The sequence below is a fragment of the Pomacea canaliculata genome, linkage group LG4, assembly GCF_003073045.1.
Source record: "Pomacea canaliculata isolate SZHN2017 linkage group LG4, ASM307304v1, whole genome shotgun sequence".
Classification (NCBI taxonomy): domain Eukaryota; kingdom Metazoa; phylum Mollusca; class Gastropoda; order Architaenioglossa; family Ampullariidae; genus Pomacea; species Pomacea canaliculata.
The window spans coordinates 33,862,524-33,885,332 of record NC_037593.1 but is presented as its reverse complement, the minus strand read 5'-3'; the positions used below and the strand labels follow the sequence as shown (position 1 = coordinate 33,885,332).

Sequence of the window (22,809 nt, the reverse complement as noted above, 5' to 3'; positions counted from 1 at the left end):
ACAGACACCTGCTGCGGTCGTCCCTTCCTATGTAACTGTGACAAAGTGGGCTGTGAGTTCAAGCGGGGCAGGGGCAGCACAGAAGATGACCCTCAGTTATGTTGTCCAAAAACCTTAACCACTGATGATCAAGTTGCTGCCAATCACCGTATGGTTTTGGATGGCAGGCGTCTTCCTGTCCAGCAGATGGCTAAGTCCATAGGTATCAGTTCTGGTGCAGCCCAAACTGTTTGAACTGAGATCTTGGGGATGAGCAAGCGGTCTGCAAGGTGGGTCCCAAGAATGTTGTCACCAAAGCAGAAGCTGCAAAGGGTTGACATTTCCAGGACACTTCTGACTCGCTTTCAGGCTGACCCTGAGAATTTGCACCGCAGATTATTAACTATAAATGAAACCTGGGTTCATCACTTTGAACTTAAATCAAAGATTCAAAATAAACAGTAGAAACACTGTGGTTTTCCACCCCTGAAGAAGTTAAAGTAGGCAGCATCTGTTGGCAAGATAATGGCTTTTGTTTGCTGAAGGCATGATCATGATAGACTACTTGGAAAAGGAAAAAACTATTACTGGACAGAACTTTGCATCAGAATTAACACAGCTGAAGGAAGCTCAAGTCGAAATGCAGAGGGAAGGGAAGCTGAGGACAGGTGTACTCTTGCCCCAGGATAACACATCCATTCACTCTGTCAGGTTGCAGTAGGACCTACTGAGTAGATGAAGCAGCCAACTGGCTTTGAACTGCTACCCCTCCCTATTGCAAGATCTAGCTTCTTCTGACTTCTACCTGTTTCCTAAACTCAAATCCCACCTACATGGTCGCCAATTATGAGGTCATGTGTTGTGGAGGAGTTGTTGGAGGACCAGGACACCACCTTCTGTGATGGGATTGCAATGCTTGAGCATCTTTGGACCAAGTGCATTGATGTCAAGGGGGACTGTAAAGAAAAATTGTGAAAGTCTCTTGTCTGCAACTCCTTTTTGACTGACCCTCGTAGTATGCATCGTCTTGTTTATGTGGGCTGTGTACACTCATTAATGACGGAATGTGAAATAACCTTTGTACAAGTAAACAACAGTATAGAAATGCATGTGCTGACAATGCTGAGCTTGATAGGTGTCCTTAGGCCAGACTGTGGGCATTCATATAAACATTACCACAGACTCTGTTTAAAAATAAATACAAATGTAAAATGAAATAAAAGTTATCACTCAATGCTTTTTTCAATAGATATTTAATAAGTGCCAACTATGTGTTAGAGTGCAACATCATTTGTGCCTTTAAGTAGAATTAAAAGGAAATACATAACAAATACTTTCAAAATGTACAAAAATAGTCTGCATTTCTGTGCTTTGCATAATGAAAGACATGCTGCACTTCTCTTGGCACAAGCACAGAGGTGGGACAACTGGTTAGAATCAAAATATTTGAGGTCATGACTGAAAATGTTTCTAACATAAATGATTAATAAGTTCAGTCTCTCTATGTGAGCTAAGAGCTTCTTAACATTTATATTAAATTTTTAATGTAAAAAAATAATAACTATAATATATATAGATGTGTATAGTTGGAATGTTTTGAAATAAGCTAGTTTTGTGTAAAATAAATATAGAAACTAAAATGCTCTTTGATTAAATAAATTTAAGCTTAGTGTGAAACAGACTTTGCACGACAAACTGCAATGCTGGGCTTTTACTCAAATAGGCATTCTCAGAAAAAGAGGATAGAACAACTTTGAAAAACTTTCACTTTTTTCAAGAACGCTAATTTTTCAAGGAAAATGTGCTGTGACCAGGAAAACATACTTTTCTGAAATGTCCCTTAACTTTTAAAAAAAAATTTATAAGGAAAAAATATTATACACATCTTATAGTTTGACCAGACTTTTGCTGGTACATGTATAAGATTTTGGAGTCTACTTAAAGTAATTTGAACACCTATTTTGATTTACATTTGAATAAATAAGAACAAATTAACTGGTTCATTTAGCAACCATATTTAAACATTAATATCACATCAAATTGTATCACAGCTCATTTAAACAAAATAGGGAAAGAAACTAGCTTTACAATACAAAGCTGTCCTCTAATAATTTCAGTGTGCAACACAGGACGGATAGAGTAAATAATGTGTGGAGCTCAGACATCTCAATGTGAACAAAACTGAAGCAAATGACTTTTGTATAATACCATTCTGCTGGCTATAAAAATAAACTCTGATAAAGGTTAAAGTAATGTATTAAACACAAAAAAACTGTACACAGTATCACAGACATGATAGGTCACAATACCATTATGTTATTGTCTTATTTGTGACAGTCTTAATTTGACATTGATGTGTAACAATATTTGAAGAACTAAAAGCTTATGATTGCAGACATCACTTCTGCTTCATCCTCTACAGTCTACACCACAGTCTTAGTTTACATTTTAATTTCTTTATCACCTGATAGCTGATGTCATTTTTCTAAAGTTATCCTTACCAGACAATGATGACACTAATCAAAGATCAATTTTTTATGTCTACAAAGCCATAATACACTGATACTCTGTGTTTCAAAATTAAATCAAAATCAAAACAGACTATTGTCTGTCGAGGAGACCCAGGACAGAAATTTGTCTTCACTTCGTTTGTGGAGTTATCTCCATTTGTGGAGATGTCAACACAATTTGGAATAAACAGTAACATGATAATAAATTCTTTAAAGATAAATTTTGTAAATACTGTAGTAAAATTAAAAAAATAAAATACACAATTTTAATTGGTCTTGAATGAAGGCCTTTAACTCCAGTTCCTGCTTCCACCCTTTTCCCCATGATCTAATGCCTTCATACTGAGTGGAGGATGGCTGAGAACTATCTTAGTTGAAAAACTGTCACTTGCTGACACTAAAACTGCCCTTGTCCCCTATTGACCCTCGATAAACTTTAAAAATCACAGTTTGTTAACTTTGACAAGGGGTCTGGATGAGTCACATGAGCCCAGAACTGATTCTTTATAAGTTGTGACCAGGACAGCTGTCTAATAACACAAACATCATACACAGTGTGAAGTCAGACTGACAGCTGTCTGATAACACATACCTCATACACAAAGTGAGTGACACTGACTGCTGAGGTATCCAGAAGAAATTTGCTGTGCAAAAAACTGGGAATGTCTTGCTCATTAGTCACATGGGAGTGGACAGGTCTGATTTACCACAGTGATACAAGTCTAGGGCTGATGGCTTTCGATCCTGCAACAGCTTTCATTTCACCTGAATGCCAGAGGCTGGCCAGTAAAGGTGCTTGCACAGGACGACCTATTTGACCACCAGGTGCACCAATCACTGTAACCATGATTAGTCAACAACTATCCAAGGATCCCGACATCATCTGTGGCAGCATGAGTAGCCATGGTGTAATAGACTAAGTGGTCATTAGTTGTGACAAGAGCTTGACAATGAAATGCTCAAGTACGCACAAGCTGGTCAGCCAACATTAAGGGTTAGCTGGGGACTTGCTGGTGACTGGGCGTGGGCGTCGTCCTGGAGAGAGGTTCTTGTCACCGGAGTGGCGAAGGGCAGAGGGACTGCTGCGGTAACCATATGGCAGTGGGGGCTTGGCACTAGTTGGAGCCATTGGCGTCTTGTCCTAGGAGTCAAAACATAAACATATACAATGCCAAAAGCATATACCTTGGGTACATTTTATCCAAATATAACACTGAATTGTGGCTTGCTATATAATTTGAAACACACAAGCACACTCTCTCATACTCTATCTCCCTCTGCTTCACACAGTCTCTGATGTTTTCTCTTTGAGCCTCATACAACACACACACAATATCACTTCTTTTTTTTTTTTGATGTATATATATATTTTGGGAACTAGTTCCCCACTGTATATTCCTCAAGTTTTAACTGTATGGATAACTACTAGATGGATGACTTGAAAATTCAAGGATTTTTAATATTTCAAGAATGAAACAGTTTTTTTTTTGTGCTAGAAGAAACTTGTAAATGACAGGGAAAACCCTGGTAGGATATTCCTGCATACTCCAGTCTTAGTTACAAAAAATGGCAAAACAATATGTTTACAGAACATAATTTATAAAGTGTGAGCAATAAATTGTAATAGATTTGTGCTATGTGCTTTCTTACTGTCACAGTTATGTGTGATACATCAAGCCACTAGAATGATTACAGAAAGTCTAAACGAATACTTGTATAAAACATGCCCTGAACTATATCTGACCTATGAAAATAAAGCTATTGTTGACATTTATATACAGAAATCAGACAACATATAAACACAACCCCACTACATACATATACATGTGTACATATACATGTGTACATATGTGTGTGTAAATATAATTCTTCTCTGAGATAGTATTTCTAGTACAATCCAATCCCTGACATAACATCTGCAATATGAGAAGTTTTGTGGAGAACGAGGATTGTGATTGTTGTTGTTGCGCCTTATACTGTAGGCTGCCTGCTAGCACCATGTGCAGTGTGAGAATATTGCTGAGGATGAGGGTTGTTGTTCTTGCTGTGTCTTGTACTGTAGGCTGCCTGCTAGCATCATGCTATTGGATGCTGCTACCATCCTTAATCCAATTAACTATTTTTTCTTTATGCTAAAGAAGATGTGTCTAATGCATTTTTGATAGTCAGATAGACCAATAAAATATTGTGGAATTAATGAACTGATTTATTTTATATAAAGCTCCATTGTTTCCCAGGGCTAATGCAAAGCAGTTGCCATAAAACTATTTGGATCCACAAACAACAGACTGGCAGTCATGCAAAGATTTGTTTTACAAGTATACGACTCATGTTTACAACATTTTTGTAATATTATTATTATTTGCTGTTTGACACAAAACCATATAGTCTAATTCATAGGTGTTTACATAGCACATGACTGACATTAGCCGGCATTGACAACACATATTAAACAGTATGTGGTAAAGGGTACTTCAACAGACCTCACAACTCCAGCAGTTAAATATTTTCTGTCCCACTGTCTTGTTTACTATGATATCAATACTGCATATTTGTATGAATGACTGCTGAAAGCACAGTTTTAGTGAATGTAAAAATGTAGGAAAGAAGTTTTTCACAAACAGCATCACAAAGAAAGCAACTGTGAGCTGTGAAGTCATGGATAAGACAATGGATTGATGATATGATACTGGCCTTACCATCACAGTCTGGCAGCCAGGCCTGGCACAAAAGAGACGATACACATGAAGATAGCAAGCATTTCAAACTGATGATTTTTAACACGTCTACTCAATACATATCCACTCTTCAATTTGTCATCCTACCTCTCTATATTGCTCACATGTATGATGAACAGAAAAAATAAAATCAATAACAAATTATAATGCAATCTTCAATGAAACAACAACCACAACAGTTCAGTCGGGATAGAAATCAGTCTGTCCTCATGGTTTAATACCAAACAGGAGGGCAGCAGCAAGTGAAAGTTTAGAGGCCGACTAGTTGACTGTTGATAGTTTTGTCTGGTTATTTTGGTTTTCTACCCTTGCATGCGTGTGTGTGTGTTGTTTTAGTCACTCTGTAATGAGCGCTTGATTCTTCTGTATGCCTTAGTGTATGTGTTTGTACATGCCCACCTTGTGAAGGATAAAGACACTTGATAAACAAATTACTTATTTATAGGCAGGATAGGTGGAGAGTCAAATATGAGAAGTAAAGTACAATACACGTTAATAATAATACCTAACAGATAAAATCCTACAACACAGAACACAAGGCAGGCACAATGGTACAGGACAGGTACAAAAGGACAGGACAGTTGGGGCATTTCAAGTAAGGCAGAACTATTACACAGATTAACACAACACTGACAACGTAGTTGAGAATGGCCAAGAAGGCTTGAGGTATAAGATGTAACTTACTTGTGACATGGGCTGTGACAAGGTATACTTGCTGTCTTGACCCTGATGTGCACTGTTGCAGAAAGCTTGGGGAGGAGGAATCAATTCCCCTTCATCTTCCTCAGCAATACTCTCTTTCACGACCTCCACCTTGTTAGCCCACTCAACATTTCCATTCTCTCTGAAGGCAGGCTCTTCACTTTCCACAGGCTGGTGATTTGCAGGTCGTGCAGATCCTGTCAAGTTCTCTCGGATAGGAACTGTAAATCCATTGATGACAGGTGGCCTGCTGTTGTCTTCAGCATTCCCTTCAGAATGCCTACCACAAAAGATGCAAAGAAATTAAGGGATGATCAGCATTCTGTCAAAACAAAGGATGCTTTAATCTTTTTTAAGTCTCTAATGGCCATGAAATTTTTATAGCGTTAGCCACTAATGGGGTTTGTATGAATGACGAAAATGCACACACTGTGGAAAATGCAATACCCATTTTATTAAAACACGTAAATCAGTGTAATTAACATGTACCACAAATTACAATGACCAAACGTAGTAATGTTACAAAAAGATACAAAGACATTTTATCGCAAGATTTGGTCAGACTTTTCTTCCTAAATGTTAAAAAAAAAAAAAAAAAAAAAAAACAGATTGTTTTGATTAGGCTTATATTCTGCTATTGCCACAAAAGTCAAGATTATCCAGGCTGAAAAAAATCTGATTACTGCCGAGGTTATAAGTTACATACATACAAGCTTTGCATGAACTCAACACGAACATCTCCATCAACAACCGCACATGTCTCTAACTTTTTTTGTCATTCAATCTTGGGCAAAAGAAGCAGTGCTGTCGCTTTTTTGGCAAGGGAGTTGCATTCCGTGTAGCTGTTGAAGGCTAGGAACATGATGGAGCTTGTATACAGTGTGCTCTATTCTCCCTGGAACATTCTTCTTTCGTAGACTTTCCACTTTTCATCATGAAGACTTGCTGTTTGTGACTTTTATCGTGTTGCCACTGGGAGTTTATGGAAGTCCAAACAATGTAGGCATTCAAGGTACTCATATCCACCATGTTGTACAAGATTAACATAAGCCATCTTCTTGTCTTTTGTTTCGTGGTGTAGTAGTGAACAGTTGGTCCATTGTGTCGATGCCACCTTTTGTCTTGTAGTATAAAATTGAGGCTCTTTCTCTATTGTGGTGTTGGCAACATCTGGTTGATCATGAGAAGTGCTAACAGTAGCTACTACCTTGTCTTTCTTTGGGCAATAAGAAGCCAGCATATCTTGATCATGAAAGCAAAGTGTAGCATCTGTTTGCCTCCCTTTTGTTTCTGTAAGAGCTTGTGGAAACTTTTTTCTGGTTTTACGAATGGTCCCCAGCAAGGTAAGCTTCTTAGCAAATAGTTTCTCTCTGAAAAACATGTCACTCATTATGTTCCTTCCACTATTTTCCAACCCAAAGATCATGTTCAAAACAACTCTTTCACTCTGGTTCTGTTCTGTTGGTTAATCATGTCTTCTTCCTGTGTAAACGTGGCAATTCAAAACACACAGCCGACCCAGGTTTTTATACTGTATTTCCCTGGCATGCTGGGAATGTATTATTTGAAAGGACATCTGGCCCTAAAGATGACTAATTGTTCGTCAACAGTCACATTCTCTGAGGGTTTGTAAGTTATCTGCCAAACATCAAATATTTCAGAGCTTGGTGATAGCTTTTCATTGGGTTGCCTTTGATATCTTTCAGCACCAGCATCAAAAAGAAACACTCTCCTCAATTGCATGAATCTAGCTTTGAACATCAACAGGTTCTAAAGGGACGCTATGAGTTATTCAACACAGAGATAAGAAATACCATCAGGTAAGGCACACACAGAGAAGGCGAGAGGAAAAATTTGGATGATTTCTTGGAATTCATCAGTAAGCATGTGGAATTTATACCCAGGGTCTATACAGACCCCACCACTGGTTAATGATAGAATTTTAATTTGCACTACGATTTTTTCGGATATTTGAAAATTCTACAATGTGTCTACCACTAAAGTGTAAAAGTCCAGAAATTTCAAAATGTTGAGATAAATGGTTCGAGTTTTATAAATAGTGAAACTTTGGTTGGGGTCTGTGTTGACCACTGCAGCCATTAGAGGGTTAAGGAACTTTTTTTCCAAGATAGACAAAAGAATTGAAGAACTTTCTCTAATCAAATTTATGATAAAAATTAGAATCGTAGGGGATCAATTAAACTGTATCAAGGCAAAAAACTCCCTCTGTATTGTGAATGCTCTGATATAAATCTGTCATAAATAAAAAAGAAAAACAGAGAACTAAAGTTGTGGTGACATTTCTACACCCTCCCTTCATAATGCTCACTGATAAAACAGGCTCACAAGCCAGAGGAAGAGGAAGATTACCTGGGCTCATGTATTTGTGGCTGACTCTTGGAATACTTGGGAACATAATGTGATGCAGAATGTCCCCTCAGTTGCTGTGGGTGGAGAGGTGCAGCAAAGCCTCGAGGGGGAGGGATGTCCAGAGGATGTTGAGGGGGAGACTTGACATCCTGGTCCTTGTCAAGCAGAGAACCAGATGCTGCTCCAAGCTTCTTCTTTTTTTTCTTTTTAGGAGTGCGTTCACTGGCATCTGCAGGCAGCTTGGGGGCATTGGTCAAGGGAGAGAGGAGAGCAGGGGTAATACGCCGCCCCTCAATCACACCTAAAATATATTTTTACTTGATGTTATATAAATATACACATGCATCTGTATACATAACCAGATTTTTTTTAAATGCCAAAGAATTTAGTACAAATGTTTTAACAATAATTTCTTCCTTAAGGAAACAAATAAATTTGTTTTCATAGATGGATGAAGACACCAGAGCTATTAAGTAATTATGTTTATGGTGGTTAACAAGACACAAATATGTGCACATGAGACACACAACTGTCAACAGCAGCAGACTTCAACCAGCAATGGATGTAACATGAATGGTGGACAGTCACTGCTGTGATATTATGCAGGCTGGCAATGGGTGTACCATAAATGGTGGGCTACTAATGTGGGGACTGACAAGTACATTACCTTAGGTGACACAAACTCTACCCAATCAACACTCAAGAAACTGCCAACTCATGCATTACCAAATCAAATTTCAAAAGGTAGCATATCAAACCTGGGGGACTCTTTCCATTGGGATTTGCTCGGGTCTGATCTTGTACTGTGGGTGCTCCTGTAGAGGGTCCTGCTGTCAATCCTGTGCCAGACGAGGCAGGGGTTGAAGCAAAACCAGCACTAAGCTGTGTAAGACCACTGATTTGGTCTGAACTCTGAGAGGAAACAGGTGGACTGACAGCCAGATCTCCCTGCCGACTGTCTTCAAAACCTGCCACCTGTTGCTGAGAAACTACAAAGTCTTTCTGGCTCGTTTTTGGTGGTAAGGGCTGATGCTGACGAATCATGTGTGGACGCTGGGGGTCATTAGTGGGCGGGGACGGCACAGGCAACCGACCTCTGTTGAACTGCTGAGAGCGGTTGGAAGGTCGGGAAGGAGCTTGGGGTGAGTACCACAGTTTGTTTGAGGTAGTTGATTGAAGAGAGTGCACATGTGGTTCTAGTCTCTCCTGTATGTCTCTGGACCCATGATCCTGTGTTAAAAACACGAAAGTTAATGAAATGATAAAGGACTAATTGATCTAATTAATGATTAATTTTTAATGACCTAAGAAATTAAAGAGACAGATGAAACTACGATATGCAATTGACAAAACAATAAAAAGCAGGAAAAAAAGTCACCTAATACAGATTTCCAGACAAAAGAGCAAAGACTAACGTGTATGTAGGAGTTATTGTACTCACCTCTTTCTCATACACACACATATTACTACTACTACATGTAGGAGTTCACATTGTGCTCACCCTCTCTCTCTGATCAACACATGCATGTTACTACTTCTACATGTAGGAGTTCATTTGTACTCACCCCCTCTCTCTGTCTCTCTCTCACAAACATGCATGCACATTACTGCTACTGCAAAAGTAGGGGTCCATATCATATTCTTTGCCTCTCTCTCTCTCATACAAACATAATACAAATTCAATTAGTTTCAACAGCTCTCAGGCAGAATGAAAAGATAACAAATGCACAGATAAGCAGATTTTCAGCTAAAAGTTTAACACTTATGGTCTCAAGATGGCAGCTTGTTTGAGTCTAAAGCTCACTCCAGTACTAATATTGAAAGTCCTAAGATGGTTTGACACAATAAAAAATGTTTTACTGCTTTAGAAGTACTTCAAAATGATTACAAATTTATCAAATTGAAATTAAAATTTATAAAATGGAATCCTCTTTTGGCTGGCATTCCCAAGTATCTTCTTTACAGACATCAAAGGATTCAGAATAATGCTGTTTTTCTCATCTGCAGACCATCTAGATGTGAACGTATATCAGGTCTTTCTCCTACCAAGCCCCATTAACTTGGAATGGATTACCCATCAGCCTTCATCACTCTGATTTTCTTAGCAACTTTTAATTTGTTGTATGAGTAGGTGTGTCTGTTGTTGAAGTGAGAATATCTGTTACATGCATGGTTGTCAGTGATCCTGTTTACTTGGATTGGTTTGTATATCCTTTCTGTAAAGTACTCTGAGCTAATCATTGGAAAAGCGTTATATAAATGCTCATTATTATTAAATATTCATTATTATAATTTAGTAGACCATATTGAAAATAATAATTTATAATTAAGTCAAAGATACTTCAATCTCTGTGCTTACTTTGCTTTTTCTTTTGAGCATTCATTTTTGCTTAGTTTGATAACAAGATTACTTTTGCAGTACATCTGCATTTGATTCGAGACTTTTTACAACAAAACCCAAAGCAAAGTAGCAGAGCCCCCTTACGTCAACTGACCTCCAACATGTTCACAGGCGGATGTGGTAGCTGGGTTCCACCTCTTGGTGGCTGAGGCTGTAGCTGATGCTCTTCGGAAGGCACTTGCTGTTGCCTGCTAAGCACCAACTGATGCTGAGAAGGTGGCAGAGCAGCGTAGAATCCATGGTTGTGGTTGTTACTAGTCATATTATTGTGCTCGCTGTCATCAATGTCTGAGACATCCATGCCACCAACACTAACATTGTCAATTTCATCATCGCCATTGATCTCAACATCTCTTATGACATTGCCAATGTCTGTGTCATTTGTCAACAAAGAGTCTTGACGACTAGCTACATATGTTGTTTGGTTCACAGCCATGCGTGTGTCAATGGACACCTAGAACACACACACATATTTTTCACATTATTAGCACCACAATTCAACAATCAATAAAGCCCTGAGATACTCTAAATTTTGAGTTTAATTTTTGCAGTCACACTTTAAAACCAAAATTCTTTTGACTAATAACTGACACAAAGCTGTGAATCATCCATCACATCATTATTGCAGTCATCTGATTACTACATTACCTTTGAAATCATATTGACCAGTGCAGTCAAGTAGTGATTAACATGGCCACTATCACTATCCCATATGGCCTTAGCTGTTAAAATATGGGATTGGTTGCTTGGCTCAAGGACAAGGACTCATTGGTGAGTTATTTCCTTCAGGTTAAGAAACTACATTCATAGTTTGAAGAAGGCTTTCTGGTGCTCAGTGCTTCTGACTGTAAAGTGACTGGTCCTTGACAGAAGCAAACTTCAACCTGTTCATACACCTTTTGCTTTTTTGACATTGTGATAATGGAGCCAGTTTGAAGTTTTAGGTACCATGACACAGTGACAACAAACTATCCTTCCAGGAAAAAGCTCACACTGTTTCCAGGAAAGCACATCAGCGCCTGTTCCTGCTAATGCGATTGAGGAATTTCAGTGTCAATGGCCCTATACTTGAATCAGTGTACTGTAGCCTGATCGATATCACTTTAACATTGAATCTTTAAGTAAGGTTCTGCCTTCTCTACATCAAAGATAAAGCGTGTTTGATAAGAGTGGACAAGATTGCCAGCAAAGATCTTTGGCTTTCTACAAAGATCACTAAGTGACCTATACACAGGATGTACACCTATATACAGGACTGTAAGGTTAAAGACCAACCTGAATGGTTTTGCATATTTTTCAGATATCGGTAGATGTAGGATATAAAACTAACCTGTAAAATTCAGCCTCCAACACCCATCCGTTGATTAAGTGTGAGTGTAAATAACTGTGTGGTGGAGTGAGGTGTGGTTTATTGCTAGTAGTAGCTTCCAATGAAGGAGAATTTGTTTCTGTATTGAACAGAAGTCGACAATAAAGATGTAATGCACTGTATTGTATCCGTCCACCCTCACAGTCATGACATGTCACTGTTTCACCTAAAAAGTTGCCAGGTTTCATGTGGTGGGGTGGGGAAACCTGTGGTCACATCCGGATTTGGCTTTGTACAAAGATCACTAAGTGACCTATACACAGGATGTACACCTATATACAGGACTGTACAGCATTTTTTTTCCTACATTTTCTTTATCTCGTTAGAGACTCTCAAAGCTACTGAATAGCAGACCCTATAAAACCAGGGATGATTGTCCACCGCTTTAAGACAACAAAATCTGCAACTACTCTCCAACTGTTTTATTCATCTTTACATATATATGTGTTTGTGTTTGGTCATGCTTGTGTATTAATCTTTAACCATGTCTAACATAATCTTAATCTCCTAAAACAAATTGTAAATAAACAGACTCTTACTACCTCTATTCTCTCCTTCTTTCTCTCACTTGCACTGCTGGATGTTCTGCTTGAAATCATGGAATTCTGATTTATCTCCTGAGAACCCGTGAGGCTATTTGCTCGCCGTGCCAGCATTCGTTTGGTGCGTGAGCGCTTTGGAGGATTTGGAGGATATGGAGGAGTGACAGGTGTAGAAAAGTCAGATCTTGACTGAAAACTCTGCAAATTGAACAAAGCCCTGTAGATAACACTATGGTAATTCAGCTTGAATCAGTTCCTCTTAGGATGCATAAGTTTACTCGGCAAGATAAAGACAGACATTTATCTGCAAAAACAACAATGTAGTCATTGAGAAATTAGAATGTGATGGCAAGAATACAACAGTGACAGTAACTTAGTCTTGTCTTGTCACTGAACTGTCATTTTCATGATAAAATAAAACTTGTTATTTAGAAAAACACAAAACTGTCTTGATGTCAACAAAATATGCTTTATATGGCCAAGAAAAACCAAGCTGACTTTTCTTGAAGCTAATCCTTTATGAGTGTGCATATATATGTATGCATATGTATGTAGACATGTGTGTATAGACATGAGTATCTATGTATATGTGTATATAGATATATAAGAGCCATTATTGTAAGCATTCATCAAAAATTGAAATGTACTCATTATGGACAGTACTGAAATTTCAATGCATGTTATAAAAACATATCCGCTGTATAAATGGTAGTGGCTTTAGAGTTTTTTCTTTTGTCTTAAAAAAAATCATTCTCAATGTATACTACTTCACTCCAAAAGTTCAAGTGTAAGAGCTGACGCTAATCAAGACCCACATCAATGCAACAACAAATTAAAAAAAAGGAAATGCACACCATTCGATTGAAATCTTCCTGCACACCATTTTCAGAGTTGATAAGCAGAGCAAGGCCATTGGCGAGAGGGCTAGTAGGGTTGGATATGAGGCGCTGACGCTGATGGGACATGATGATCAGCTGACAGTAGTGTAGCTGACGGCTGCGGGCATAGTCCCAGGCTGTAGCATTGTACCGGTCTGGCTGGTTAATATCCGCTGAAAAAAGATTCCCAAGCTACATTCATACGCTCTGGTGTGCCAACTTGAATAAAATTAATTTCATCTGAGCTACAACTTAAATCTTATCCAAATAAAGTATCTTTATAATGGTAATAGTATAATAAATCTAAATAAAATCCATAAGCACCCAATGGCGATGTTCAGTTTTAAGACTTGGTTCAAAACGGTGCTAGTGCCCATAGTGTGAATGCCTGGAAAATGTAACTCATCTTCAGTCCTGTAAGCCATGGCTATTTAGAACCTAACTGTAACTTCTGGTAATTGTCACATGTCACAACCCCCAATGCTATAGCCCAGCATGTGGGTGGGGGTAGCATGTCAAGTTCTGAAAAGGGGAAGCATAACAGGAAGCGGATAGATTAGGTCAGAACCGAGAAAAGGATTTTTTTTTTGCAAGATATTTACAATGGACTCTGCATCTTGTTTGCAGGCTTTTGGTGTTTTGTTTTTTGATGTGCTGTGGATGTTGTTTTGTGCTGGCTGCAATTCTGCGATTTGGCACGGCTGACAAGATTTGCTGTGGTGGAGTGGCAACTGGACTCATCGGCAGCTTTGACACTTCCTGTGCTGCCTTGCCCTTGTGTTGCATAAGCGAGGTTTTGGGCACTTCTCGTCATGTTGCAGAGAAGCAACACTAAAACCTGTGCCCAAGAAGAAGGGTTGAGACAAACTATTTGTGCAAGATGCCAATGAACGATTCAGACTGCCACTGTTTTTGTGCACTATTTCCCCTTAGAAGCTTGTTATGCTAACCTTTGTTGGGCCTCTTTAGAATACGCTTTTTTTTCTTTTTTGTAAGCAATGACTGTTAACTAGTGGGTAGGGACTGGAAGTGAGGGGAAGAAACAGGTTAAATTGAGGTTAGGGAATGCCAGTCAAATGTTAAATTTTTTTTTTTGTTCTCTGTGCATACGTGGAGTACTTAAGCACATTGGTTGGGTGACCAAGTAGGATTGGGTCCATGCATTGAATTGCTTTTGCATGTGTGTGTTATTGTTTATATTGACTCGTGCTGTTAATTAAACCTTTTGTTTGTATTATTAACACATGTATGTCCTTTTGTCCACTGAGGATCGGTTGGCATTGTTGCTCATCGTGACTGAGTGAATGTTGTGTTGAATGCGCGAATGGTTGTGAGTGTGTGTCAACAAGAGTCCAAAAGCAAGGGCAAACAAGAGTAATGTATTGATTTTACCATGTTCTGGTATAACTGTCAGGTTGAAACAGATCACCAGACCCAAATAAAATTTAAGAAATTGAGATGATAGAAAAAAAAATTAAAGAAGCATGCCTCAAACAATTTACTTTAGCAGGAAAAAAAAAGAAGAAAAACACCCACCTCCATGTTCAAGCAGATAGTTCACAACATCGCCATGTCCCCCTATTGTTGCCAGATGCAGTGCTGTGCGGTTTTGGTTATCACAATCACCTACACACATGGGGCCTGCAATGTCAATTATTAGTTTGGTTGCTGGTAGGGAACCTGAGAGGAAAAAAGATGGTACCATAAGGAAATATCAAAGAACTGCAATCTTAAAAATAAGACATGTATATATAAGCTAAACAACATCTATTTCTACAGCTCTAGGGCAGATAACACCAACAATAATTTTTCTAAGTGCCACACTATGTTTTAAAAAAGTGGGCCAGTTCTTTTGCAGGTGTGGAGCCGAGCTTAAACTCTGTACCCTTAAGTAAATTTTGTGGAAGTCCTGCAAGGCCAGATCCTAAAATAATCTCTGTACGTGATCTCAAGCAAGCTAACCTTTCATAATAGTGCTCTGATTTTTTAATGAGTTTGTGGAATATGGAATAGTTGTCAAAAGAGATGGGAGTATCATAAACTGCCCTGATGTGAAATAACTCAGAGAAAATCATAACGATCTATTCTGAGCTAAAGGTATATATCTAAGTCCAATTCATCCTATACTGTTCAAGTTTTCTATGGACACAATATCAGGTCCAATCACTAACCCATCTCAGCTGCAAGCATCAGTACTGTTTTTCCCTCTTCATCTTGATAGGAAGAGCCTTCTTTTGTCAACAATGTCTGCACAAATAAAAACAATTAATTCAATCATGCTTTGTCCAAACCCTCAAGCTGACACTTAGAAAAAGCATAGTGCCATGCTATACAATACGACAGCTGTGCAATCCTTACATGGGCAGTGGAGCTAGGATCTAGCTGCTGAAGGGAAGACACAACTCTTTAAATCCTGTAGAGATTTTCTTCTTTATTTTTTCCATTAGACGGGGACATAGGAACTTTATCAATAGCCCAAAATCAGAAAAAGAAGAAACAACCTTGGGTCATAAATGATTTAGATCTCTGTCATCAAAGAGAGATTTAATGAGAGAAAAGGAAAATCAATCCCTAAGCAGCTTGCAAGTACAAAGAGATGAATTGTGACATCAAGGAGGGTATGAAGGCAGTTGAGGAGAACTAGATGGAGTCGTAATACCAGATCACAGAAGAGGAATGACATGAAGCAACAGCAAAAACGCTTCCCAACTACTGAATAACATCAACAAGACAGGTCACACAAGATTTCAGCCACTGAAGACAACAGTGACAATTCTTCTCCCAAAGAGCACAGCTGTACTAAACTAACGTACAGAATATTGCAACAATCTGTACAACTTCCAGTTGAGAACAGACACCATTCTCAAAACAACCAAACTAGTGAGCCTGTAGAGCTGCCAGTCCTTCAGGAAGAGGTCAAGAAAGTTGTATGCAGTCTGAAGGGAGGAAAGATACCTAGCATTGACAACATCCCAGATGAGTGTTCCATTAGGTAAAAGCAGGCTAGAAATGGTAAAATGCTAAGGACATATTTCAAGACATACCAACAAACACTCCAATGGCTCAGTCCGTCGAACTGCCCAGTGCAACCACGTGCGGCCATTGCTGTCTCTCTCAATGCCATCTGGTTCACTAATTTCATAATTAGAGCAAGATAGCAGCTCAAAATGCTTGATATGATCCATCCGACAGGCCCACATGCATGGTGTAAGACCATCCTTGTCTTTGGTTGCTGGGTCAGCAGAGTTGTCCAGCAGCAACTGAAAGCATTGTGTTTACAGCAAATTAGTTTACTAATAACAAGAACAAGTCCACCAACTGCAATGCCCAGCAAATAATCTCTTTAATATGGAGTCTACTCTCACTTTCACCAAACTTCATTACTTGTACAAAACTCTTCAAAAATATTTATTTATTTCATATTTTAAAAGTTTTTTGAAAATTATCATAAAGTATTCTGAATGAAATACTAAAAGGATCAAGTCAACTTATTTTAGAAACCACAAAAACTATTAGCATTAAGTAAGGATCATATAAGTTAAATGGTAATTAAAAAAAAGTTTCTTTACATTTTAATGCTTTATCTTTCCCTTTGCTGATGCCACACGCATAAATAAGCTTGACTTAACTGAAGTTATAGATTGAAAATTGACAATAGCATTACAGCTGGAAGAGTTACTGGCAGAAATCAACCTGAGCAAAACTTGGTACTCAACCTAATAATACAGAGGGCTTACCTCATGAAGTATCATGTGCATTTTTAAGTGTGCTCACTGTGCTTTAACAGGACTCACTGTAATCTAACAGTACTACATAGAAAGAATAAAGGATGTGGAAAATGGCCACCAAACACTAAAAAAGCAAAAGCACGAGGAACCCCAAAATGCACAAAGTAATTAGAATGATCTACTTTTTCTGCTGTCTGAAATTTTGTGTGAGAATGATTTAGCATGTCCATCAATTAAGTGATTAAAATTAAACAATTCTGATGAAATTTTGTGGGAATGATTTACTATGTCTATCCACTTAAGCAGAATCCTTATTCAGACTTGCCTTACCTTTTAGGTTAATGACCACAACTCACACACCCATACTTTTCTTAAATTGATACTTAACCACATCCCCTGCTCATGACTGTCAGAGGCGTGTGCGCACACGCAAACGCACACACACAAACTTGGTACATTTGTTAGTCGTAATTAAGAGTGCTAGCCCAGTTGGTAATAAGAACTTGGCTAAAGCACTCTTCTTGGCGACCAGTTGTTTCTATCTATGACCGGAGGGTAGAGTTTGGAATGTTGATATAGTGCGTGAGAGGCATCTGTGATGATGCCCTTGTGTATAGGTCACCTAATGGTCTGTAGAAAGCCAATGATCTTGCTGGCGATCTTGACTACCCTCATCAAACAAGCTTTATCTTTGACAGAGAGGACACCAATGAGTTAACCTTTTACAGAAAGACTGGCACTTACCTGCAGACAGTCAGTGGTTTCTGTGGTGACAGCCCAGTGTATGGCAGCTCGGCCCTGCATGTCTTGAATGTGTATGTCAGCGCCAAGGTCCAGCAGCAGGCTTACTGCCACGTCATTGCTGTCATGGCAAGCACGATGTAAGGCTGTAGAGCCATCTGCAGCAAGAACAATCCATCTATTATCAAGGTCTCTAAACTAAGCAGTCTTCATGCATAGTTCTCTAGGCATAATGGGATCTGTACATTTTGAGGTGAAGTCTCTCAGATCTGTTTTGCTTTTGTACTTTGACATGTAGATGTGGATCATACTTACATCACAATAGTTCTAGATGCCTTTATGCTATGATTTATGCATTTATACCTGTAGTGGTGATGATCAACCCCTACAGAATATGTTACACTGAATGGTGAAAGTGGCTACATAGGAAGGTTATCTCAATAAAATATAAAAAATAAGAAATAAAATACAAAACATGCAAAAATACTGGTTTATCTGTTTTTTTTATTTAAATCGCAATAAAATTAGTAACTGACATGCTAACTACAAATATCCATACAAACTTTATTAAGCACTGAACCTTACAGCAAATCTTTATAATTTGTAAAGAAAAATGAACACAGAAGTTGTTAAGTAGCACATCATAAAAAGTTTTGTCATCAACAGGGAGAAAAATGTGATCCCAGAGGGTCATCTGAAGTGACAGTTTATGCATGTTGTGTTGATTTTGTAAAGAGTTTTTACAGGTTAAATGGACGGTGAGCTGTGTGTAGTCATGTGAAAAATAGGCAGTGCTTGAGCGATGCATGACTTTGTGGACAATGGAAGATATGACTAGTACACTCTGTCACTAGTGGTCGAGTTGTCATTAGGCAGTGGTTGAATCATCTTTTGGCAGTGATCAGTTTGTACTTGGCAGGGTCAACTTAGTCTTGGCAGTGGTTGATGTGTCTTTAGGTCATGATTACATCATTCTGGTTGATCTGGTTCACTGTTATCTGGCACTCATATATGAATACATATGAAAATCTTGATGACAATGATTGTTACCTATAAAACTAAAGATGTGTGATGAGTTCTATGATGATAAAGGTGCTTACCATGTGCAGTGGCATTGACCTCTGCATTGTTTTCTAACAAAAAGTTGACAGCATTATGTTGGAAAAAATGGACAGCATACATAAGTCCTGTCCTGCCGATGCTATCACAATCATTAACTATTGAAGGATCTGGAACACCAAGAAACAATACAAAATAGATGAAAAAAACTTGCTGTTTTGTGGAATAAGACAAACAGATTACAGATAATGGAATGATCTCTAGAAAAAAACCCTACAGATTAGTTGGGAGAAAGAGCAGCAGGAAAAATAAGCAGGCTAAATGCTAGTCAGCCAAGCTGAAGAACACCACATACCCCTGTGCATCTCTTAATGTACAGACTAAAGATGTATGCATCAACAGACTCACAGGTGTCCTCACCTTGCATGTACACTACAAATGCTCACTGAACATTTGCAGCTACTACCAAAATTTTGTTCTTATTTCACACACCCTTCTAGCTCTTATTTATTACACATAATTTTAAGGCTTTGCCAAAACATGCTCTTTTTAAGAAACCCATTAAAGTTTCAGATATTTCACAAAAAGACGTGCCATTTTTTAAAAGCATACTCAAGATTAAATTCAAAAAATCCTTGCTGGTTTCTGTCTAAATCTCCAAGATGTGAAACTGATAGCAAATATATATTTTTTTTTCTCAGTGGTGCGTGAACTGTTGTCAGACTTATCTGTTCCCTTTGTCACATCAAGGGATACAGACCTTTAAAAAATATCCCAACCAAAGAAAGAAACTGTGAGGTGTAGTTGAATAAGTTTAGTCTTACCATGGTCAATAAGGTCCTGCATGATTGTGAGGTCACCTTTCTTGGCAGCCTCAATGATAGGCGGAAGCACTGACATGTTGACACTCTCACTCACTGACATATTGGATGGAAAGCGAGAACTATCCAGGTTCAACCAGCGCCAGCGAAACTTGTCTGGGGCATCAACAAAAGGAGTCATTGGGCTAAGGCCACGAGCACTCAGGCTTAATGTGTGCTGAGTGCTTTTCTCCTGACTACGTGACTGCAATTCCACAAACAAAATATTTTAAAATTTTATAAAATTTTAGTTGTGTGTACACACACACACACAAAGAATAGTTGTTGGTATGTTAGAAACAGAATGTGACATTAGACAGATATACATGAATGCATCCATACATGAACAAATCATCTAGCCTCAGAGAAAAGTGAGAATTTCAGGATGCCATAAGATTTGAACAGACATTTATGTGAAATAAAACTGGACACACTATCCTTGCATGAGTGCTCTCTAGACTAATCATTGATGTACACTTAAATGAAAATTTAGTCAGCCAAAGGAAATGGGATCAAAAGTGGATAAAGGCTTATGCTTAAAGCTGATGTATTTGCGTGGGACCAGATACTGAAATTTCTACCTGGAGTGCACGATAGTACTTCTGCATATGCAGCAGTGCCAAGTTGAGGGTGTCTCTGAGCTCAGCACACTCCATGTCCTCATTCATTTTTAATAAAAATTCATGAATGAAGGCAGCTGCCTTCTGAAAATCTGCAAAGATGTGATCCAAGGATAATAAACTCACACCAAAAAAGAATGTTACTTTTGTTGTTATACTGTTATCAAATCCTGTTATATAAGAATGTGAAATGTTTTCATCAATTGTACAGTCAACAGATAGCCTTCTCCTCTCTAGGCTTGGTAACTGGGATGGGCCATGAATCAAGTTTAAAAAAAAAATCAGGCACATCCAGAAGACTTTACACAAAATTTATTTCTATTATTACAATCAAAAGCTTAACAGCTGAGGAATCATCTATTACCACCAGAAGCTAAATAACTGAGGTGCCATCTATTAGCACCAAAAGATAAACAGCTGAGGTGCCATTTTACTGTACCAGCAACTGTGAGTTTTGTCCAGTTCTTTCTCTCAGGATCTCGATACGATGGGTATACTATGGCCATCTAGTATCAATAATAATGAGATTTTCATAGATTTTCCATGGCCAGATGAGCTGACATGTTCCTGAAGTAATCATAGATTTATGAATTGAAAACTTGAAAATTTATGTTTTAGGAAATATTATTATTATTGAATTTACCTTTACTACTTTTATGTCAATCTCTGAAAATAAAACTTAATTAATTGTACTTTTAGAGCAGAAATACTTGCCCATCCTTGTAAAGAAAATGTATAATGTATACAATGTATAATATCCAATGAATGTCAAGTAGCCTACAGCTCTTAAAGATCTACATCCATTTTGTTTCCTACATCTTTCATGGATTTCAGATATAACTTTTCACTCTTACTCTTGTGAATATTTCAACTATCCCCATTGCTGTCCTCCAGCAGAAATTTGTTCTTCAGAAATGAACTTCAGTGATTTTTGTCCAAGGTGTGAAAGGTGTGAAAATTGTTTATTTTGCGCTCTCTATCCCAGAATAATCAGTACTGTTTTCTAGAACACAATTTAGATTACTAACAAAATTTCTATCCCTCTCCTCTTTGACGAATGCTTTAAAAATTAGAAGCTTAGCAAATTGCAGTTATAGAATGATTTTTATAATAGCATCTTAATGTAGATGAAAGCATCAAGGATATAAGTGGGTTTTGATGCAACCTGTAGCTGATATCAACCAAACTTAGCCCTCTTAACTCAGACTTGATGAACATGGACTTAACTGATCATTTCTTCTCAGATCTCAACTAGCTTTTCCCCATTCCCAAACCTATGAATTGGGTGTGGCACCACAGCCTAGTTTCTTTGCAGGAACTGTGTGATTAGATAACTTCACCCACCCACCAATTAAAGTACCGGCCGGGTCTTCAACCTTCCACTTACGCTACACTAAGGTGAACTATACTTACAGTCCACTATGCCACATATGCTAAGGGACTCTTTTTCTTTATTTTTTACCAGATATATTATTTCTTTAATATGTTTAGCTTTTTAAAGAATTACACTACGGAGATCAAACAGAATAATGATTGATAAAAGTATATTCTAAACTATTAATTTGAAACATGTACATGATCAACAAAGGAGGGGAAAATATCTTGAAGATACCGATATTTCGGTAAGGCAAACCAAAAAAAAAAAAAAAAAACCAGAAATTTTTATTTATTGTAATTGATGTCCTGATGAACTCATATGGTTGTAAGACAGCGCGGACGTGTAGTCACCAAGGCAACAGTCTGCTTTAATTACCACGAGGGCACCTGCAGCCAATCTTCGGTTATTAAGCATAAAGACTTAATAAACTATAATGTAAAAATTTATTCTGAAACTACTGGCACTCGACGACATGGTCATTCAGCAAACACGGTACGTTATTTTGAGATGTGAGCAAGTGACCGTAACCGAGATAAACAAACATGGCCGCTTTGTACGCACCTCGTCGCTTTACGACCATTGTTGCTTACGTTTCTTCCTTCTCAGCATTTTAGCATAAGCACATATAGTCAAAGAAATCCACAACCATAGCAATATAACTGGATTGCATCAAGTCACTGACTAGAATATTATACATTTTCTTAATAATTAGCCAAACACTTTGAAGTGTCTCATACTGCTTAACACATAGTTCGATCCCAGAAGACGGTTTGCTTCCGGCTGATCACTCAATGACACGAGAAATTAATAGCTATTTTAAATATACTTTATTCCGCTATTTTATTCGCAGAAAACTATTAAAATAGTTTGTTGGAGAATCTTTTCTTTAATTTAGTAAAGTTCTTTCTTGCCTAGAGAAAGCTGTAGAAGCTAT

The 22,809-nt window shown here is 38.1% G+C and overlaps 1 protein-coding gene across 3 annotated transcripts; it reads right to left on the bottom strand.

Annotated features, from left to right (window-relative positions):
• Nucleotides 1-1,215: 1,215 nt before the first annotated feature.
• LOC112562258 (inversin-A-like) lies at nt 1,216-22,636 on the bottom strand. Of its 3 annotated transcripts, XM_025235376.1 has the most exons (16): nt 22,437-22,636; nt 20,459-20,589; nt 19,842-20,082; nt 19,059-19,187; nt 17,962-18,116; nt 16,534-16,749; nt 15,661-15,736; nt 15,026-15,169; nt 13,466-13,662; nt 12,612-12,809; nt 10,795-11,154; nt 9,058-9,529; nt 8,300-8,600; nt 5,912-6,209; nt 5,189-5,210; nt 1,216-3,630 (listed from the first exon to the last, which is right to left on the bottom strand). In XM_025235376.1, exons 1-16 carry the CDS (start codon nt 22,453-22,455, stop codon nt 3,605-3,607), a joined length of 2,985 nt encoding a protein of 994 aa, XP_025091161.1. In that variant the 5' UTR covers nt 22,456-22,636; the 3' UTR covers nt 1,216-3,604. The 3 variants fall into 3 exon arrangements, with proteins under 3 accessions (XP_025091161.1, XP_025091160.1, XP_025091159.1); XM_025235375.1 differs by lacking the exon at nt 5,189-5,210; XM_025235374.1 differs by lacking the exon at nt 1,216-3,630 and having other exon boundaries at nt 3,832-5,210.
• Between the last annotated feature and the right edge of the window lie 173 nt (nt 22,637-22,809).

Coding starts and splice junctions, on each gene's coding strand:
- LOC112562258 (XM_025235374.1), bottom strand. Junction 6,210..8,299: donor CCACAAATACATGAGCCCAG/GTAATCTTCCTC, acceptor CTTTTGTGGTAG/GCATTCTGAAGGGAATGCTG. Junction 5,211..5,911: donor TGTCACAGCCCATGTCACAA/GTAAGTTACATC, acceptor CTTTTGTGCCAG/GCCTGGCTGCCAGACTGTGA.